Source organism: Cheilinus undulatus, linkage group 19 (assembly GCF_018320785.1).
Source record: "Cheilinus undulatus linkage group 19, ASM1832078v1, whole genome shotgun sequence".
NCBI lineage: Eukaryota > Metazoa > Chordata > Actinopteri > Labriformes > Labridae > Cheilinus > Cheilinus undulatus.
In genome coordinates, this window is record NC_054883.1 from 26459454 (window position 1) to 26480566 (window position 21113).

The 21113-nt window shown below is 38.5% G+C and overlaps 1 protein-coding gene across 1 annotated transcript; it reads right to left on the reverse strand.

Annotated features, from left to right (window-relative positions):
- Window positions 1-203: 203 nt before the first annotated feature.
- Window positions 204-20981, reverse strand: pign (phosphatidylinositol glycan anchor biosynthesis, class N). Its single transcript, XM_041813672.1, has 29 exons — window positions 20720-20981; window positions 18807-19101; window positions 18581-18702; window positions 18396-18494; window positions 17304-17410; window positions 16938-17062; window positions 16691-16821; window positions 16490-16609; window positions 16019-16059; window positions 15314-15373; window positions 14723-14815; window positions 13659-13714; window positions 13339-13417; window positions 11561-11743; window positions 11316-11455; window positions 10737-10836; window positions 9801-9893; window positions 8595-8686; window positions 6920-7025; window positions 6733-6841; window positions 6414-6516; window positions 6177-6279; window positions 5900-5986; window positions 5654-5709; window positions 3655-3730; window positions 3354-3427; window positions 2804-2846; window positions 2510-2562; window positions 204-2406 (listed from the first exon to the last, which is right to left on the reverse strand). Exons 2-29 carry the CDS (start codon window positions 19031-19033, stop codon window positions 2286-2288), a joined length of 2799 nt encoding a protein of 932 aa, XP_041669606.1. The 5' UTR covers window positions 19034-19101; window positions 20720-20981; the 3' UTR covers window positions 204-2285.
- Window positions 20982-21113: the final 132 nt, after the last annotated feature.

Sequence of the window (21113 nt, forward strand, 5' to 3'; positions counted from 1 at the left end):
CCCTGTATGGTACCTCTGTTAGGGAGCCCTGCTGGAGTCCAAAGATCCTTCTTTATTACACCATAACTGTTTCTGAATGAGGGGACTTCCTCCTCAGATATGCTGACTTTGGGCCAGCCTGTAATAATTACAGTAATCACAGAACAGCAGCTCTTTTTAATAGTAGGAACAACAGACAGCTATACTTCATGTTTCCAGTTTAATCTTCACACATTCGTAAAAAAACAAACATCCCTTTTTCTTCTGAATATGACACGTCTGAGGCAGCGTTACAGGAAACACTATGAGAATGAATAGATCATCCATCAGCAGCCTTGGCAGAGACATAATTCAGTTAATATTCAAGTTTTATCAGTTCATTAATGATTAAAAAGAATTAACAGTCTGGATTAGTGCAGATCATTCATTCCCTAAAATCACATTATGACAGGGGGAAGAACCAAACTAGAATACAAAAAGATGAATTATAAAATATAAACCAGAAGTTATCTACAGTAAATTAACTCTTATAGAGTCAGTCTGGACATTTTTGTCCATAGAGGGGATTTTTTTTACTTTAATGTGTGATCCACTACTTTTTGTTTTTTGTTTTTAATTCCTGTGTTTTTCATGGCTTTTACTTGTTTTATGTTTTTATGTAGTTTTAAAGGTTTTTATGGTGTTCTTGCCTGCTTTAATTTCTTTCCTCTTTATTTTTTAACTTCTAGAGTTTTTGTGATCTGTTTCTTTGTTTTTACTGTGCAGCACTTTGGTAAACTTGAATGTTTTTAAAATGTGTTATATAAATAAAATGGATTACATTTTTTTGTGGGATGGTTTTATTATTAACAAATTTTGAAATTCAACTTTCATTGTAGTGTGTAAAATTCTGCCACCAGTAATTACGAGGAGGCAGTTTTATTAAACAGTGTCCTCAATTCAAAACAAAAATAGTACTTAGAGCAGAGCTGCAGCAGAGGTGAGCAGAGCTGGTCTGAGCTCTCTGGTAATGCTGAGTGTGGAGGGTTTTATGTGCAGAGGTGAGTCTGGGTGATGGAACTCCTAACCTATGACAGCCTCCATAAAAGCCATGTCCTGTTACATTAATAAACAAAGATAATAATTTTTGTGTCAAAGAAAACTTCAGAAAATATTTCAGACACTGCAAGACCTCAATCAAAAATATGTGGAACATAGGAATGGTGATGTTTTACATTAAAATACGTCATACAGTGCAAAAGTTCTACATATCATATCTATAATAGGCCAACCATTTCCCCTGTACAAATTTAACACCCTAATAAAGGAGATCAAGAACTTCTCAACCTGTGACCCCAAAATAAGAGACATCAGAGACCAGTACCCAAAGGGTTCTTCACTAATTTGACATTTTAGGGAGTTTGTTTTATACATTACTAACTTTTAAGCACAAATCTCACTTAATAACTACAGTTTAATTTTAAATCACACTGATTTTAAGGATTTTAACCCTTTGAATGCTTGTCTGAATACAAAAAGTCACTGTTTTATATTTAATATATTAGTTATTTCCTATTTCATGTATGATGGGGGGCTGTAATACTGTATTAATATTCTACACTACAGACACAGATGTGTCAAACTTAACCAATATTATTGGTTTTGATGCACAACTATAATTGTGATAATAATATGAATAATTTATTGATTTATGAATTAATCAATGTTTTTATTTGTCACATTCTTTGACACCATTTTTTGTCCAGTTAATTTTAAATCTGACAATACAATAGAAATGATAAGGCAACAAAATTAATTTTGTGGGTAATCTTTGACATAAACAGGACCGTGCTTTAAAAAAACCCCACCTGACAATTATTCTTAGAAATTAAAAAAAAAAAAACAAACAAAACAAAAAAAAACATCAGTGACTTGTTGTATTCAAACTGACATTTTTTGGGTAAAAATCCCCAAAAGGTTACAATTTTTTAGTTCTGTTTTGATCAGGACTGAAGCTAGTGAAAATAGTTTTTAATGAATACTTTCAGAGTGGAGATTTTTGTTCTGAACAGCCTATTAGGGTGTAAAATTTGATTGAGGAGGGTTTATTGTCATTGTCCCAGTCAGTAGTGTAGTAAACTCTCTGACTCCAGCTTCTGCTTTAACAGACGTATCAAAGATGAATTCCCCAGTCAGTTAATCTGAGCTCTAACCTCTCATTATAAATAAATAATCTCAGTTTAATAAGGCAAATCCTTTATCAAAAATCTCTACAAATACCAAATAAATATAAAACATTTCTGTCACAGTCACACCCTGGCGTTTGTTCAGGTGAAGTGCATCTTGGTCCTCCACAGGATGAGGCGTTTGGAGGTGAAGGCGTGAGTGAGCACGCTCAGTACCATCAGGAAGATTGTCATGGACATCACAATCACATAATGGCTGATGCTGCAGAGACAGAGACAGGTCAGAGTTGAAGTCAGCATCTACATCTAAAGATGGAGTCTGAAGGTCCAAGGAGAACGGAGGAGGGCGGAGAGACCGGTCTCACCTGGTGCCGATGTCCAACCAGCTGCCGTAGTCCTGAACCAGGAAGAAGAAATGCTGAGGAGAGAGTCAGACTTTTATTTTATAGAGCTTTAATTAGAAATAGGGGGAGCGGGGCTACTGAGCCTTAATTTGAGAACAAACGAAGGCCACCTCCTCCATCACTGACAGGACCAAGGGCTGTGATAGGAGCTCACCCTGGGAAGGTCAAACATGTTTGGGGGCAGCATGAATTTGCTAGCATCAGCGCTAACCTTTGTGCTTTATTTACCCATAATTCATAGAGGAGATGACTTACCAGAGCCATTATGTCAGAGATGACCAGAACGATGAGGAACAAACTGGAGAAGAAGAACGAGAGACAATGAGTACAGCTGTCAGTGGAGGTACCGTGTTAGCAGTAGGCTAACTGAATATAATCAGCTGTGTGGCCCTGCTCTGATAGAATGTCATCAATGAAAACTCTGAGTCTGTTCACTTCAAACTGATAACAGAGCTCCTTTTCTTTTAGTACGGGTCCTGGAGGTGATGCTGGGCTTCATAAATATATTTAGAGAGGGATAACATGGACTGTTTTAGCAACAAACAGCAGAGCTAAAAATATGTATGAAACATTTACAAAGCCATAAAAATGTGTCCACCTTTCACTAAAGGATTTACAACCAGTTAGCTGCTTGCTAACTTGTTAGCATGGCCAACAGGAAGAAGGCCAATAGAAACTACCTGAAGGTACCCAGGATCAATTACCCATGATTCAGTTGGCTCATCTTTAACATAACCACCAGATAAAGCAGCTTCTGAGACTGAACTACTCCCTATAGTCTCATATTTTGACACTGATGCGTTACCTTCTAGAAGACAGCTGAGTGGCCACCTGGATGGTCTCAAACGTACACATCACGATTATGAACGGAATAATGACCTGGAACAACAGATTCAGAGATTTATTTAGGGGAGAAATTGTGAGAAAAAAGTTCTCTGAAAAGGCAAGAAAGGTGAAGGTCAGAGCTATGGATGGTCAAGAACAGCAGGTTAAAAACAAACATGGGGATACAGCAAAGAGAGACAGTTTATCATATTTACAATCGTATCATCCATATATAACAATAACTTTGTTGGAGTAATAAGGAATAAAGGAGATGGTAGTACCTTCCACATCATCAGGCCACCCATGATGAAGGGGTTGAACACAGTGAGGAAACAGTAGACAGACGCTGGGTCAAAACTACAGAGAGACAGCAGGAAAAAATAAATATCTGATTATCAGCACAATAATCTGACCAGAGGATACAGACAGGCTGTCTGAGTAATGTAGAAGCACCTAGAAAAAAACAATGAGAGTCCCTTCTACATTTAGCAGTCTCAGACATAAAGCTCATATTTGATGCACAGCTATACTGAATATGTGGGGGCCCCAAGCGATTTCCGACCCTTCCCAATGTTACAACCTCCTGTGGATGGATGGCTTAGTGAGTAAACTCAATAAGAACAGCAGCAGGAGTGAAACAAAGAATGTGTTTTCAACAATGCAAAAAGTAAACGAACAGAGTGAGTCTACTACTCTATTTTCTCCATCCTCCATTTCCTTCCTGTTTAAATTGACACATGCTGATAGTTTAGACACACACTAACACACACATGAATGATCAGATTCACACTCACCTTGGCTGACCCACTAACAAACAAAACCCTCCCCCCTGCAATACCACTTCCTGTCTCTAACCCAAAAACAGAGGGTGTTACAGGCTCAGTACATCTACATGCAGTTAGAACAAGTCATTATTCTTCTGTTAGAGAGACTCAGTACATCTACATGCAGTTAGAACAGGTCTAATCCTTCTGTTAGAGAGACTCAGTACATCTACATGCAGTTAGAACAAGTCATTAATCTGTTAGAAAGACTTAGTACATCTACATGCAGTTAGAACAGTCTAATTCTCCTGTTAGAGAGACTCAGTACGGCTACATGCAATTAGAACAAGTCATTATTCTGTTAGAAAGACTTAGTACATCTACATGCAGTTAGAACAGTCTAATTCTCCTGTTAGAGAGACTCAGTACGTCTACATGCAGTTAGAACAAGTCATTATTCTGTAAGAAAGACTTAGTACGTCTACATGCAGTTAGAACAGTCTAATTCTCCTGTTAGAGAGACTCAGTACATCTACATGCAGTTAGAACAAGTCATTATTCTGTTAGAAAGACTTAGTACATCTACATGCAGTTAGAACAAGTCTAATTCTTCTGTTAGAGAGACTCACCACATCTACATGCAGTTAGAACAAGTCTAAATTTTCTGTTAGAGAGACTCAGTACATCTACATGCAGTTAGAACAAGTCTAATTCTTCTATTAGAGAGACTCACTACGTCTACATGCAGTTAGAACAAGTCTAATTCTTCTGTTAGAGAGACTCAGTACATCTACATGCAGTTAGACGATGTCTAATTCTTCTTTTAGAGGGACTCAGTATGCAGTCACGAACAATTCATTCTTGTCTTTGAAGATGATGTTACCATTTAAAGTTTATGAAACATTCCTCTCTGCCTTTGAAGATGATGTTGTCCGCTAAAGCTAATAAATTGGCCCATTCTTGCCTTTAAATATAAAGTCGTCCTTTAAAGTTTAAAACACATTCCATCCTCGCCTCTGACGAGGCTGTCAGAGGCCACTACTGCTTCATTCAACACTCCAAAGACTCGAACCTGTTTGTTTCAGATCTTCTCTAAATGTAGAGATCTAGTGTGTTTCTTTGTATAACATAAAGGAATAAAAGCGACTCTAAAGTCAGTCCTTTGGCTAGATCACGACTGATGTGAATTTACTGGTCGTCAGGGAGGCGGAGCTAAAAATGTCAATCCTAGCTACTACAGAAGCTCTGTGTTTAATGGATCAAAACAATCAGGTCTAAATCTGAATAAGTTAGTTTAGATCTGATTTCTCCTTAATAAAGACAACATGTCTTAATATGCAGGGTTTCTTCTAAAGGGAACATACTGACACCTGTCAGACAGAATTTCATTCAATGGATTCTAGGTTGTTAATCAAGATCAGTCATCCTGTTAAATATCCGGATCAATCTTTAACTCTGCCTCTAACTGAGCATGTTAACTTACTGAGGGATATAAAGAAAAACATGAAGACCGTACCTGTTAATAGAAGCAATGTTTCCTGTGCCAAAGAAGGCTGTTATTATAAAAAATACCTGAAGAAGAAGAACTGTCAAGGAAAGGTGTTTACCTAATCAGGTCATGATTTAAATTTAATAACTAATTTATTCAAACTTTTAAAAATAAAACAATATACATTACCTTCCACCCTTCCTGACAGTAATAATACTGGTATTCTTAAGACTTTATCAGCTGTTACTGTTGAAAATATTCAGAAACGGATACGAAAAAGTAGGATCGTCTGATGTCGTCCAGCTTTAGCTGTCTGATTTTGGTGATGTCGATGTTTGCAGAGAAATCAATGGTGGAGAGCTGAGAGAGAGAGAGGACACAGAGAGAGCATGCATGTTCAGAAACTCATAGAAATACACCAGGGCTGGCGGCAAAAATTTAAATATTCAACAACTGGTTCAACATAAACAGACTCAAATCTGCAGCAGCATAATCCAACCTTAATGAGTGAAGGAAAGTACAGATTAAGAACCCTACTCTGGAATCATACCTCTTGTCTTCCAGTGACGCCCTGAGCCATCATGGCTTCCTGTTCGATGTTGATCCAAACAAACATCAGCCAAGACAACACAGGAGGGAACAAGGCCTCTGACCTGGGTTATAGGGAACACTGGGATTAGAAATGGGCTCTCTATGGAGTGTTACAGTGGTGATTACTTACTACAGGAGTCCCTGTTAGATGGACTTGTTAATCTGATCTGTGTTCATGGATTGAATCTGGTCTTACCCGGTGCTGAGCAGCAGATATGTGGCTGTTAGTGACAGGAATATGCTGAGGAGACGATGGAAAATACGTGTAGAGCTCAACAAGGGAACCAGCAAAGACGAGGCTGAGAGGAGGGAGAGAGGAAAACTGATGTTAAAGATCAGACATTAAATAAAGTATGGAATATAATAGAATTTTATTGATATACTGACACTGACTCCTCTATTCAGTGCTATGCTAAGAGGCACCACTCGCCTCTTAGCTGGAGGCTAATGGTCCCCATTCATTCTTATCAGCATGTAGAGATACTAAACCAAAGTCGGAGCTCCCCCAGACCTACCTAGCGTGGTCCAGCTGATGATCTGGTTCAGGAGAGGCAAACCTTGTTTCTGCTGTAGGCTGGAGTGAGTGAGAGAGGGAACGTACGTGCACACCGACACATGAACCATCTGTGGGGTTAACCAGTAAGGATTTATTTTGGAGAAGCATTTATAAAATAAAGACACAAACCAGACGAGTGCAGCTACCTGTATGACAAACTGCTGCCTGTCACTGAGGTGCAGTGGCGTTCTTTGTCGAGACGACCAGAGGAAAAAGGCCGAGGTGAAGAGAGTGAGGAGGCCTGCACAAGTACTGAGGAAACAAACACACAGGGGTTTTTCATAGGAATTTTAATTTTAGACATTTTTATTATAGACATGTTTATTTCAGACATTTTATTTTCACATTTTTATTTTTCACATTTATAATTTAGACATTTTCATTTTAGACATTTTTTATTTTAATTATTTTTATGTTTCACATATTTATTTTTCACATTTCTAATTTAGACATTTTCATTTAAGACATTTTTATTTTTCATACTTTTATTTTTCACATTTTTAATTAAGACATTTTAATTTTAGACATTTTTATTAAAATTCTTATAGACAAATGCATTTTTAGATATTTTTTATCTTAGACATTACAATTAAGACATTTTTATTTTCAATATTTTTATTTTTCACACTGTTATTTTTCACACTTTTAATTTGGACTTTATTTTGTTTTAGACATTTTATTTTCAATATTTTTATTTCTTTTACATTTTTATTTCAGACATTTTTAACCCATTTCAATGTGAAACTGTTTCTGATTTCTCGTGTCTTATTTTGATAAATCTTTTTTGATCAGTCTTCATCAGTAAGATCTCCAGCTGACCTGAACTCCCTCATCCATGTATAAACGCTGTCTTTTGTTATTTTGGGTGTTTTCATAGAACATTTAAGTGCTTTCACGAAGCTCCTCCATCTTAACATCATGAGAGAAACATTTAGGTTCCAGTGATGTTTGGAGTCTCTGTCTGTTCATTCACATTGCTTTACGTTGTTGTGGAAGTGTGAGAGAGCACAGAACAGTAGGAGCTCCACTGGTCTCCAGTTTAATGTCTGTATTCTTTAATCTGGTATTATTTCTCAAGTAAATCAGTCTACTGGTCTGGATTTATCTGTGTGTGTGGATCAGGTAACTGAAACAGATCTTTTCTGTCTTGCCGATATTTGTGCTAAAAATAAACGACAATAGAACAAACAAATTTGTGGATCTCTTTTTTCAGTGGCCCTAAACCTCTTTTAAAAGTATTCATAAAATTTAAATTCAAAGTCAAAGACCTTGGTTCTTAACAATGTCCAGATCTGCAACTGGCGATGGTTATCAGGGTCATAATCTAGTCCTGGGCTGCTAACTAATACAGATCTGTATTACACAGATCCATCATTATTCACTCTTTTTTTTTCAGTTTTATAATTTCAGGGATATCTCCTCTTGTTCCTTTATCTTTTGAATCAAACATAAGCCATTTAAATATTTTAAGTTACAAGAATGTGTTTCTCATCAGGTGTGTGATTCCAGTTTCACGTCGCCCCACCACACCAGATATAAAAGCTCAAATATCATACTTTAATACAGTGAATCAACCAATCACATCAGCAGGCTTTACAACAGTTTTAACACTAAAGTCACTGCTTTTATGAACCTCTGCTAACCCTGAAATAGTTGTATATAAAATATAAATATGTAAATATGAAATATGTGTATAAAAAAAATCAAAAACTTCTCCCCCTCTGTCTGAAAGGTTCTCTGACCTGAATCTTGACATTTAACCACAGCAGAGCTCTGCGGTTGGTTTTCTGATAAATGAATGCAAATAGAGGAAACACTCACACCAGATGTATGTTTGGTTCTCGACCAACAACGGGCATCAGAGGGAAGGCAGAGAGCCAGAGACAGCCAAGAAACCAGCTGAGAGAGCGAGGCTACACAGAGACACAAACAGAGTAGGGTTATTGACTTATAATATTGCTATGATAAAATAATTAATAATAATAATGCTCTAGTAATAATAACAAATAAGCTTTAATAATAAAAAAAATGATAATAATAGTAATGATAACAAAATAATTACAATAAAAATAATAATATAATGAAAATTAAACAAATTAGGTTACAGACTTATTACAGTAATACTAATGATAAAAAATAATAACAAAAATGAAAAATTAGGTATTTACCATAAGGAAATAATAAATAATCTAAAAATTTGGTTCGAATGTCAATTTAAAAGTCTTATTTATTCTAATTAACCTTTATTAACCAGGTTAGCCTCATTTAGCTCAGATATCTCTCTTATCAGAGGAAACCTATTGTTATAAATTGAGCCTTGTGCTTTTTTCCCCGATGAAATGATCCCTGACTGAACTGTAACCCTTTTAAATAAAACTGACCTTTTTATTATTATTACCATTTTAATGTTGAGCCTCATAGACAATCTGAGCCATAGGCTGTGTCACACGTGAGTTGTTATCACAATCATTTACAGGAGAGACACAAACGTGGACGCTCACCAAAATAAAAGCTTTGGTTCAGTTTGGATTTTTCTATTTGCTGGAATATGCCAGAGCTGTTGGCCTTTGTTACTGAAAATTGATTCTTATTTTTGTTTGTTTATTTTTGAATAAATAAGTAGAAAAATACCAGTATATGTAATTTTTTTCTATACTTACAATTTACAGATGTATTTATTATAAATTAATAAAGATTAAAGATATCGTTAAGTCAAAGATGTTAAAGTGCTTTGTTTGTCTTTTTCCCCATTGTTGCCTTTAGCTGTTTGTTTAGTTAAGATAATATATTTCACATTTACATTTAATAAAACTTATCTTAAGAAAATGAATTGCTTATCTATGTGGTTCTTTGGTTAAAAAACAGTAATAATGACCGTTTTAAATTTAAATTATCAGCCCTGTCTGCACCAGTGCTGTCAGCCCTTTAAGTAAAAGACAGGTAAAGTGATGTTATATCCATATTCTGATTATTCCCTCGGTTTTTATCCTGGTCTGACTGTGAGTGCTCTGAAGGTCAAACTTTTACCTTTGCTGTGTTGAACAGACCGGACAGGAAGGGCCAAAGAGAGAGGCAGGCCAGGCCCACTGTGAGGACAGCACGGTGGAAGAAACTCACCACCTGGGGGCAGCAGAGGACAACTCTAATCTACACCATGATGATGCTCCACACCAGGGCTAAAAGCTGGAATATAAACATCAGACTAGTAGAAATGTGTCACCAGTGGTTCCTGCAGGACAGGGTTTAATCTCATTTATGTCCCACATGTCCTCCATCAAAGGGGTAAATACCTGTTATAGACTGTTTTTCCATATTTAGTTCACCTGTAAATCAGCCTTTTCTAATTTCACAGAGGCCATCAGCTTTTGCTGCTTTACTTGAAGTACTAAGTCTCATTATGAAAGTAGAGCTGCCAGCTCTGTTTGCTTCACAAGATATCTCAGAGGACAGCAAAGTATGACCCTCCCTACTCTGTCTCTGATTGGCTGACCTTATAACCTTACCCCACCAACCAATGAAGGTAATCATCAAGTGTCAGCCAATGAGAGCCAGGATATGGCAGCTCATGTCTTCCCCATCCTAGGATAAGAACAGAAATGCAGCAGACAGCTGAGTGGTCATCAGAGAGGATCTAGAGGTGAGGATTCTCGTAAAAATATCCTTAAATGTGTTCAATTCGTGATTAACCAATAACTATTAAGATAAGTATGTGCTTGAATCTAAATAATGTGTATAACACCTCCTTAAAATGTACATTTTTGCATATTTTTTTGTGCAAATTGCTTTAACCACACATGTCACTTTTGCACCATGCGTCAAGTTACCCACTGAGTTAGTGAAGCACCACTTTCAGGTTTCATACTGGGTGTTTGTTAGAAGAAGGCTCCTCTAAGTTGAGTAGAAATACTCTGTATATCCTCACCACAGAGAATCAGACAGTACCTGGGACCTACAGACACCTACCAGCAGTTCGATCCCAAACGCCACCAATACAAAATAACAGAGACATTTCCACAGAGGCAGAGAGGGAGCAGAGTGGACCAGATCAGTCAGAGTACCACTCCTGAAAAGGGATATGAAATGAGATTAATTAATTGGAGATAAAAGAGAGACAGACTACAGGGACCGTCATTCATCCTTTTATATCACAGACATTTGAACGGGTATGACGGCCTTCAAAGGCTCTGATTAACACTTCACTGAGGTGGCCATGAACAGGTATCAATACACCTGTGAAGGAGAATACACAGTTTAAAATCATCTTTATTCACAGGTTGGTGTGCGTGTGTGGGGGGTTCTCCAGTGCTTAGAGCTTACAGCAGGGGTCTCGAACTCCTGACCTGTGGTCCATTTCCTGCCTCCCACAAAAATACATGCATATATGATGCATATATTAGATTATTATGCTTATGCTGAGGTTTATGAAAGTTATACTGATGTAGATCTTTATTAGATTATTATATTTATTCACAGGTTTATGATAGCTATATTGATGCAGATGTTTGTCACATTATAATCTATTTTGAGGTTAGTGTAACTCACTCTTTAAGGACAGAGTACCACACAGGAACAGGCAGCAGGCAGTAGATGTAGTAGGTGAGGGGGCTCCTCTGAATGAGCAGGAAGACGGTAATCATCACTGCCACACAGACGCTCAGCCTGGCCAGGGTACGCTCAGGAATCTACAATCAATACCAGAGACGTGAGCGAGCCTGAAAATCAGGTTTAGAGAACCTGTTAGGGGAGAATAAAGGTTAAAGGAGAGGGAGTAAGGGGTGTTCCCCAACCTGTCTGAGGTGGCTGGGATTTCTGTCCAGAGTGGCGTGAGTCTTTAAAATGACGAGGACGACGTAGGAGGTCCAGCCCACGAATCCCAGCACAACGCTGCAGCCCAGGAAAAACCTGTCGTAGGTGTGGTAGTAAACCAGACCCTGCAGGGCCTGAGAGATCAGCGAGTGGCACAGAGAGATCTGAGATGGAACAGAGAGAAAATCAGTCAGTAAAGCATGCTAGGGAACCATAAACACACATGGGAGACATTGGATATTGTGTGTGGTGCCCTATAGTGATCAGTGTTAGGACCAAAACCATCTATCCACTTTATCAGCTTCTCCCAAACTCCAGGATGAGTATGCCCATCAAAAAAACCCTCATACGACGATAACATAAAGCTCAAACATACTGACCTTTATAGCGATATTTTAGTTTCATAAACAGGAAATGTCAGTGGAAATGCTTTCAGATATGACAACATCACTCTGCATCTGCAAAGTCACTTCAGTTTTATTTTCTTAGAATTTTCTCTGAAATGGCTCTGTGACTCAGAAAACTCTTCCCAAGCAGCATTACTGTCATGAATGTAAATTCTTAGAATCAGGGTGAATGTCATCAGCTAATCCAAAACCAGTTAAACTATGAAACTGGTTCCATCTGATAAAAAAGGTGAAAGCACTGTTTTCTTATTTCTCAGTCTAAAAATAAAAAAACACATACTTATTTATTAATGTTTATTTAAAACCTGATTTAATTTTTATTTATTGACTTTTGGTTATTGTAAATGACCTCTTACTGCCCACCTGCAGTACCTCTGAGGCCCCCCAGGGAGCCCCGGCCCACACTTTGAGAAGCACTGCTTTTAAATCAATGATTTTTGAAAAGTGTCTAATTTTACGACATTTACTTTATTGGCAGATAAATATTTTTGGTTGTGATGAGAGTAAACAGCAACATTTAAATCTGATCACTTCAGAATTCAGTCAAATTTTAAGAAATGAGTCAAAGTTTAATTTGGACAAAACCAGAGTCAAGATTTTTGGAAACTGTAGAGCACACAATCAACTACATTAGCTGGAATCAGTCCATCCATCTATCCATGCATTCATCCATGCATTCATTCATCCATCCATCCATCAATCAATCCATACCCTGTCAGTTTATTAGGTTTGTATGATCATTATTTATCCTGTTTTGTCTGTATCAGCTCTCTTTGTTCATACGTTGCCTCTCATCCTCATACCTGGAGGTTTTCCATTGTAGAGCCTCAGAAGTGAGTTTCTGTTATTGTTGTATAGCTATAGATACATAATAGTGAACACACTGATAGTTTTTTATCCATCTGTGTAGGCCTATGTTTATGCTCTATAATGACTGCAGACTGGTGTGCATAAATATAAATTAAGAAGGAATCTTATGGCAACTCCTGCTAACTTTGACTCCTCTGATCTCTGATTTTTGAGACACAGACTTTGGGGATGACCTCCAGTAGAGCAAAGACATGGCAGCCGTTTTAGGCTGGTACAGAACAGGAGAGATGCACCAGCATCACTTCTAGGGAATGGGTTTAAGGCAGACAGATAAAGACTTCAGAATCAAGAATCAGATGATGAGGTTACTACAGATGAGAAAATTCAAAGTAGTTTAACTGATTGACTGAATCCATAAAAATATCATGTATACTGTCATGAAATATCTGAGACTCTTATTATGGGTCCCCTTCAGTAACTCATTCTAAACTACCTGAACAGCCCTGATCTCTGACTTTATCTTTTTATCTTTGAACACTCACAGCATCCTCGTACTTCTCCAGCTGGATCAGGATTCTGGCCTTGTGGGTAAATTCTGCTTGTTTTGACTCTGTCAGCTCTCTGAGAATCAGAAAAACAAGAACAGAACATATTTCTTCAAAGTAAACCTTCATACAAAAAAATGTAGAGACAGCATTTGCCTTTACATAAAAAACTCACATTTACTAGGAAATATTTTTGGGAGGATTTTTAAAACAGAAGAAATACATGACAAATATGTGAAATATATTATCTTAACTGAACAAACAGCTAAAGACAATAATATACTAAACTTTCATGTGGTATCTCAAATGGTACTTACTGGTATGGGGTGAAGAGGAAGGACAAAGTGGTCTCCCGTTTCTGGGTCATTTTGACCTAAAACACATTGATATCTCTGTTACTGTGGGTCTGTGAATCTTTATGGAGAAACAACAAAAGAATCAGAGCCTGACCCCTAAACATCGGATCATTACAAATCCTAACTTTAATGTTACAGATCGGCTCTGGAGACTAAGGGACAAATTAAAGAAACTACGTTTTTATAATGTTGGTTAAACCGCCTCCTTCTTCTAATCTGTCACACATAGATCTGCAGATATCTCATTTTAAACGAAGACCTTAAAACAACCTAAATTCCAAAAACACTGGGGCAAATTGGGATTCCATTGACCACAGAACAGTTTTCCATGTTTCCTTAATCCATTTTAAATGATCTTTGTCCCAGAGAAGAAGGACTGTGTTTCAGGATCCTGTTCACATATGGCTTCTTCTTTCCATGATCCAGCTTTAACTGGTGTTTGTGGATGGCACGGCCAACTTTGTTGAAAGACAGTGATTTCTGGAAGTTGTCCTGAGCCCATGCAGTGATTTCCAGTACAGAATCATGCCTGTTTTTAATGAAGTGGCCCCTGAGGGCCCCTCCAGCTTTGTCCATTGCCTTGTCTAAATCTGTTGAGGATATTATGGACTATAGGTGGTGGGAGATTCAAAGTATTCACTATTTTAAATAGTGGGCCATTTTTCTGAAATTTTTCCAGAAATTTTAGACTCAGTTTTTCACAGATTGGTGAACCTCTGCCCATCTTTACTTCTGAGAGACTCTGCCTTTCTAAAAAGCTCCTTTAATACCCAGTCATGTTACTGACCTATAGATGGTTAACTTAATTAGTTAAAATGCTCCTCCAGCTGTTTTTCATTAGTACCACGCACTTTTCCAGCCTTTTTTGCCTTGTCCCTACTTTTTGAGATGTGTTGCTGCAATCAAATTCAGAATGAGCTTATGTTTCAGTCTCAACATCTAATATGTTGCTTATGTTATATTGTGAATAAAACATATGTTTAAATCATATCAGTAAATATCTGCTGTCCTGTGTGCTCTCTTACCTTGAACTGCTCCAGTATCTGAACAGCATTAGTGAACATGCTCTCTGCTTTAAACTGATCACTGTTGTTTAGGTAGAGGAGAGGCAGCACGCCCTGATCACAAACAGAAATACAAACATGAAGAGCAGTGACACTTCTGGGGATATCTGAATTATAAAACTCATTTTTTACTGCAGGGAACCATGCTACCTTTATTTCCAGCTGCCCATTGAGTTTTACCAACTAACATCACTATGTCTGTCCCACCATCACCCAAACATGTTACTGACTGGATATCAGTGCTAAATAAAAACTCCTATTACAAAATTCCCCTCTCGCAGTAATCTGTAAGCTGCATATCCGACCATGGCTATCTCCTGTATTGCAGTGGGCAGTAAAATCATAGCTGATATAACATTCTATCATATGTTAAAAGACACAGGACGAAGGCAGGATCATCAACCACCAAAGACTGGTAATGAGTACCCATCTGAGGCTGTTTCTATTCCTCTGAACCAGTGAAAACCAGGGTCAGTGTCATCATACTCTCAGGTTGTCTATCTGTTAGTGACAGGAGCATTTTCTTTGTCTGTGGTTGGTTCAGGGACTTACCACTGAGTTCAGAGGTAAAGACAAGCCGATGAGAGAGGCCATGAGAGGAGCGATGTCTGCCTGTAGAGACGGGAGATCTTTAACAATGCTACTCTGTAGGAGCACTGAATTTATGTCTGGGATTTCTGCACATCCAGGACTATAGCAACATTGAAGTGAATTTCATTCAGGATCAATAAAGTATCTATGTATCTATCTCATGACTTTGGTTGTCCGTCCGTCTGTTTGTTCATTCGTTCATCTATTCATTGATCCATTCATCTATCCATCCATCCATCCATGTGGTCATGCATCCACACAACTATCCATCCATCCTACATCCATCCATCCATGCATCCATCCATCCATCCATTCAACCATCCTACATCCATGTAGCTATTCACCGATCCATGCATCCATCCATCAGTCCATCCATTTAACCATCGATGCAGCCACTCAACATCCATGCATTCATTCAACCATCTATGCAGCCATTCAACCATCCATGCATCCATGTAGCCATTCAACCACCCATGTAGCCATTCAACCATCCATGCATCCATTCATTCATCCATCCACACAGCCATCCATTCATCCATCCCTCCATCCATCTATCCATCCATCCATGCATCCATCCATGTATCCCTCGTGTTCTTGCCAATGCAATCTTTTTTAAGCTCTATGTGATTTTCTTTAAACTTGTGTTGCTGTGGTTCTTGGTCTTACCTGATTAACATCAACTCTACGAATGTGCTCCAGGTTCCATTCTGATAAAAAATAGAACACAATATTTTAAAATCCATCCACCTACAGCTCCTTAAAAGTTGGGGTTCCGTGTAAAATTTGAACTAAAAAAAGAAGTCAATGATTGTTGTCCCTACTTTTTTGAGATGTATTGCTGCGTGAAATGGTATAATGTCTCAGTTTCAAAATCTGATATGCTGTTTATGTTCTATTGTGAATCAAATATGGGTTTATGAGATCTGACAATCACTGACTTCTGTTTTTATTCAAAGTTTAAACAGCGACAGAACTTTTTTGGGCCTGGTGTTGTAAAGATCTTATTGATGATTAATTTTTGAGAGAAAATTAAACTCTAACTGGAATGATTAAATGAGTCTGAGTCTTAAACAGAAACTTAAACACATATCTGTGATGTTTAAAACCATCTCTGAGAATAAAAGAGTAGCTGATCACCTTGGAGAAACCCGTCATCATACCGCTGCGGTTCTGTCACTCTCTGGGCGTTATTGACTCCCGCCCCCCATGCCACTAAAGGCGTTAGGGTCTCAGAGGGATGGCCTGCACCGTGGGAGCCTGGAGACAGAAATAAGATGCTGTTTGATGGGTTTTTATTTCTGAGGTGTAAAGAGGAACAGTTGCCAACCAGAGTCTCACCCCAGTTGGTCATGCCGTGATCAGAGGTGAACACGTAAGCAGTTCTGCCATCATGACCAAAAAAGTCTTCTATTAAAGACACCATCTCAGCAACGCCGGTGTCCACCAGCCCGATGTTGTCCAAGTACTCCCTAAAGACAGAGACAAGAAGGGACAGGGCCAACTCCTTAAGAAAAATGACTTTATCTCAGGTAACTGTGGAGTCCAGTCTCCTCAGACTCAGATGGATTAATACAACCTCTCTTACTGTGACATGGGTCTGTGAGCGTGTCCATTTGTGTCAATGCCAAGCAGATGAAGGAAGAAGATGTTCTTATCCTTCAGAAGGCTGTCCTTTAGACTTGAGTTAGACTGGGCTGACTGGAAGAAAGACTGGTCCAAACAGGAACATAAACTCCTATCAATATGACATAAAGGCTGAATAATGATTACTATAAGAGCTGCAGCTAGTTTAAGCTGCAACAGCTTATAAATCCATCATTCAACTACAAATGTTAGAAAGATGAGTATCAAATATTGTCTTGGTCAAACTTTAAACACGCTCTATGATTTCTTTAGTATTTAAAAGAAACATTTATCAGTCATATGACTGTCAGTGACTCCGCCTCCTTACTTTGACTTGAGTGAACACCCAGGTGTCCAGTCTAGAGGCGTCTGTAGAGGCAAAGTCCTCCTCCTCTGCAGGGTAAGTGTGAGTGTACATTCTGTTTCCGCTGGCTCCTGGGGGGAATATCAGAATATCAGAGAGATTACTGAGAGATTGCAGAGAGACGGTGAAATCAGAATTTCAGAGACATTACAGGGAGACAGGGAAATATCAGAAGACCAGAGAGATTACAGAGAGACGGGGAAATATCAGAAGACCAGAGAGATTACAGAGAGACGGGGAAATATCAGAAGACCAGAGAGATTACAGAGAGACGGGGAAATCGGAGTATCAGAGAGATTACAGAGAGATGAGGGAATATCAGATTATCAGAAAGATTAAAGAGGGATGGATCAGACTGATCATCATCTTTTCTTAAGAAGAAATCTGATCTTCAAACTCAGAAGATCCTAACATTCAAAGTTTTCTAATCTGTGATTGTTCTCAGCTAAGGATAAAATTATTCTAGATTAGGAATGCGTGAATTCTATAACAATTAATAACCAGCCTAAATTACAGAGATGCTGATTGATACTGGATTAGTATTACCTTTGGATCTCTGTGTACTGGAATATAGTCGTTAAATTACCCTGGAATTTTTACTCTGTAAAGAACAGACATGGTCGATTCAGACAGGATTAAAAACACAGATGTTGTGAGGGACTATTACAAATTACCAGAGGTTCCTAGGTAAAAATAATCCTGTGAGAACAGAACTTAAATGAATTTCTTTTTGTAATCCAAAAATCCATGACTGTGACTGCCGCTCTACCGCCATCCAGTGGATGGTAGAGTGTGTTTTATTATTGTGGAGGGCCAGTGTGATAGGATGGAGCACCCCATGTGGCTTTAATGGCATGAATGTCAGATTAAGTGCTGAAGAAAAGAAATTCTGTAAACTTATTTGATGACTTGAACAAATCTCCTTTGAACAACCTGTGATGAAATAACTTTACTTTGGTACTGTTAGCTATGTTTTTATATGTCTGTTTAGTTTGGATCCAACTCTCACTTAAGGGTGTCTGATTTGGACTTATTAACCCCCTTTAACCACCATACCTTTGGAGAAAATAGGCAGAATATCAGGGCTGCCCCAGCACCACGAGTATCTGCTCTCATTAAAGACTGAGTCAAACTCCACTGGATTCTCCTTCCACCCTGAAAAGACGAGGTCAGAATGACATGTCAAACACTCGCACTGCTCTGACATCCTTCAGTAGCTGTCTGCACAGAAACACACCTACCTTTAGCTACGGCGCTAACATCCTCATAGAAACCAGCGATGAGAGCGACGTGTCCGGGACGAGTCTCTGTAGGTACACGAGTATGTGACACGCCCCAGGTCCCACTCTCTTCTATCACTCTCCTATTAGGGATTTAAAAACAGACTACACTCACTGCAGAGTCGAAACAGAAAGAAAAACACACAAACACTACAGCAAAGCCCCCAATGCCATGTAACACCCTAACCTTAAGAATGGTGCTCTGGATGAGCCATTAGGAAGGAGCGTGTAGAAACTATCAGCCCTGAGACCATCAGCCACCAGCAGCACCAGCCTGGAGGCCGGAGGAGGCAGCGGTGTGGAGCGTGGGGTCATTCCATGGACGAGGGGAGAGGTGAAGTAGATGTCAAAGATAGAGATGAAGAAGACCACATGGACTGTCAGTCCAATCACGAAGAAGGTGATCATCCTCATTCTGAGGGTCCACACTGATCGGGGTCAGCAGAGGAATCAGTGAGGAATCAGAATCAGGGGGGCGTCAACTAAAGGGAGAACAAGAAGAGACTGAAATTAATGCACAGTGGGCAAAGGAAGGAGCTGCTTCACCTGTGGAGTTCTCCAGGGCTCCCTCTTAGGTCCTCTTCTATTTTACCCTCCACATGTTCTGTACAGTGGTGTCTATTTCACTTTTCCTTTCTGAATAACAAGCCAACCTTTGAGCTATCACACTAAAGAAAACCTTCACCTCTACAATCACGAGTGAAGTGGTCCAAAACTGGTTCAGTAGAGGGACTCCTTCTCCTTGGGAATCAGAATCCCCAAAGAAAAAGCTCAACAGCATTATTAGATGACCTTGATGAAGGCTACAAATAAATTCAAAATCCTACCAGTCACAGATGTTTTATAAAAGCCAGTCTATTCTAAAGAGCAGCATCATTTAATGAGGTAGGACACAATAATCTAGACATTTATTAATCAAGTTATAGGACATCTAATAAGAAAGGGTTAGCGCATAAAAGACCCATACTGTTGCTCAGTTTAAGATGTGGTTTTTGACCAATTTGTTCAGTACTTGGCTGTAAATTCATAGGCATCATCAGACTGTCAGACTTGCTGGAATTGTATATTTCATGCACAATTCAGCAGTCTCATGCCAGAATTCAGGCTTTGTTTAACTACATTGTTCAAGACAAGCAAGACATCGGTTCAAAGACACCTGTAGCAGATGCACTAGTTGAAGTGGAGAATTACTCTGAGTCAAATCATCCCAGCACACACCTGCCTGTAAACATTTGGCATCCTAAGACGGGGGGGAGGAGTATGTAGGTCTGCTCAGCTTTGCTCATAAACTTAGTAGGAACAAGCAGAGAGAAAGGATTTGATTTATGCAGTTTAACTAAATTTGTCTGTTATGTTATCCTGTTGTTACCTACCCGCCTCAGTGGCTGGTCACTGCTCAGCAGTACCCATGTTTGGCTGGTGACGGGTGCTTATTTTCCACCCTGCATGGGACTGAGCCAAATTTTCCACATTACGTCTAAAAGGTGCAGTTGCACAGCAATTCAATAAAAATATTTACCTTTAAATAAGATACATGGTCTCATACTCAGATTTGTATGTTATTGTTCAGCAACCTCATGGATCAAAAATAACTACTGTGTACTTTGATTAAAGATTACATGAATTATTTTCACTTTGACTTGAGTAGATTTATAGAGCAGTACTTCTACTAAACAGAGTAACTGTACTTTATTTGAGTATAATAGTCCAGTATTTTTAACCTTTGATTTCCACCCTGTGTATTTTATCTGAATATTTTTGTTTTTTTATGTGCTTTCTAAATAAAACTATTATTACTATTATAGTTGTAATGGTAAGCAGAGATCTGTACAGTCTATCAGCTGTGAATGAAGGGTTATAGATTTGGTTTAAATAGAGGAGAAGTGTTGTAAAGGTTCAGTTTAACCCTGGTTAAGCCAAAGATTGCCATGTAAAGACTGCTTAAGGGTAGGGGGTAATCCTGCTGTCACCATATGTCATCAGACAATAATGACAGAAAAGTTGGGACATTTTAATGGTTTATTAGTAAACACTAGTCTGATCACATGGATACTGACTAATAAAACCAGTTTTCCTCTTCACATCAGGAACAGGTCTTACCTTTAGGAGGAGAATCAGCCCATAAATCAGAGATCAGCTTTATTGATGAATGAATGGAAGAGTAAAACTATGTAGATCCATCTCTCTCAGCCTCTTCCTCTAACTCTGGTCTCATCCTCGTCATTGACCCGTTATTACAGGTATGACGGTGGACAGGCAGAGTAAATCCTTAGCATGTCAAATAAGAAGTCTTTGGGTCCGTCCGTTTACTAAACCAACTGTCCCTCCACTGTAAGGAGATTACTACAAATTCAACTACCATGAGCAGCCACTTCCGTGTTTTCACGTTTACGTTTTACGTTGGCGTGTTAGTACAACACAAATGAATTGTGGGTACTGTAGTCGAAGTAGTCACTCACCGAGATGAATTCCTTTAAAACGGGTTCATCATTTC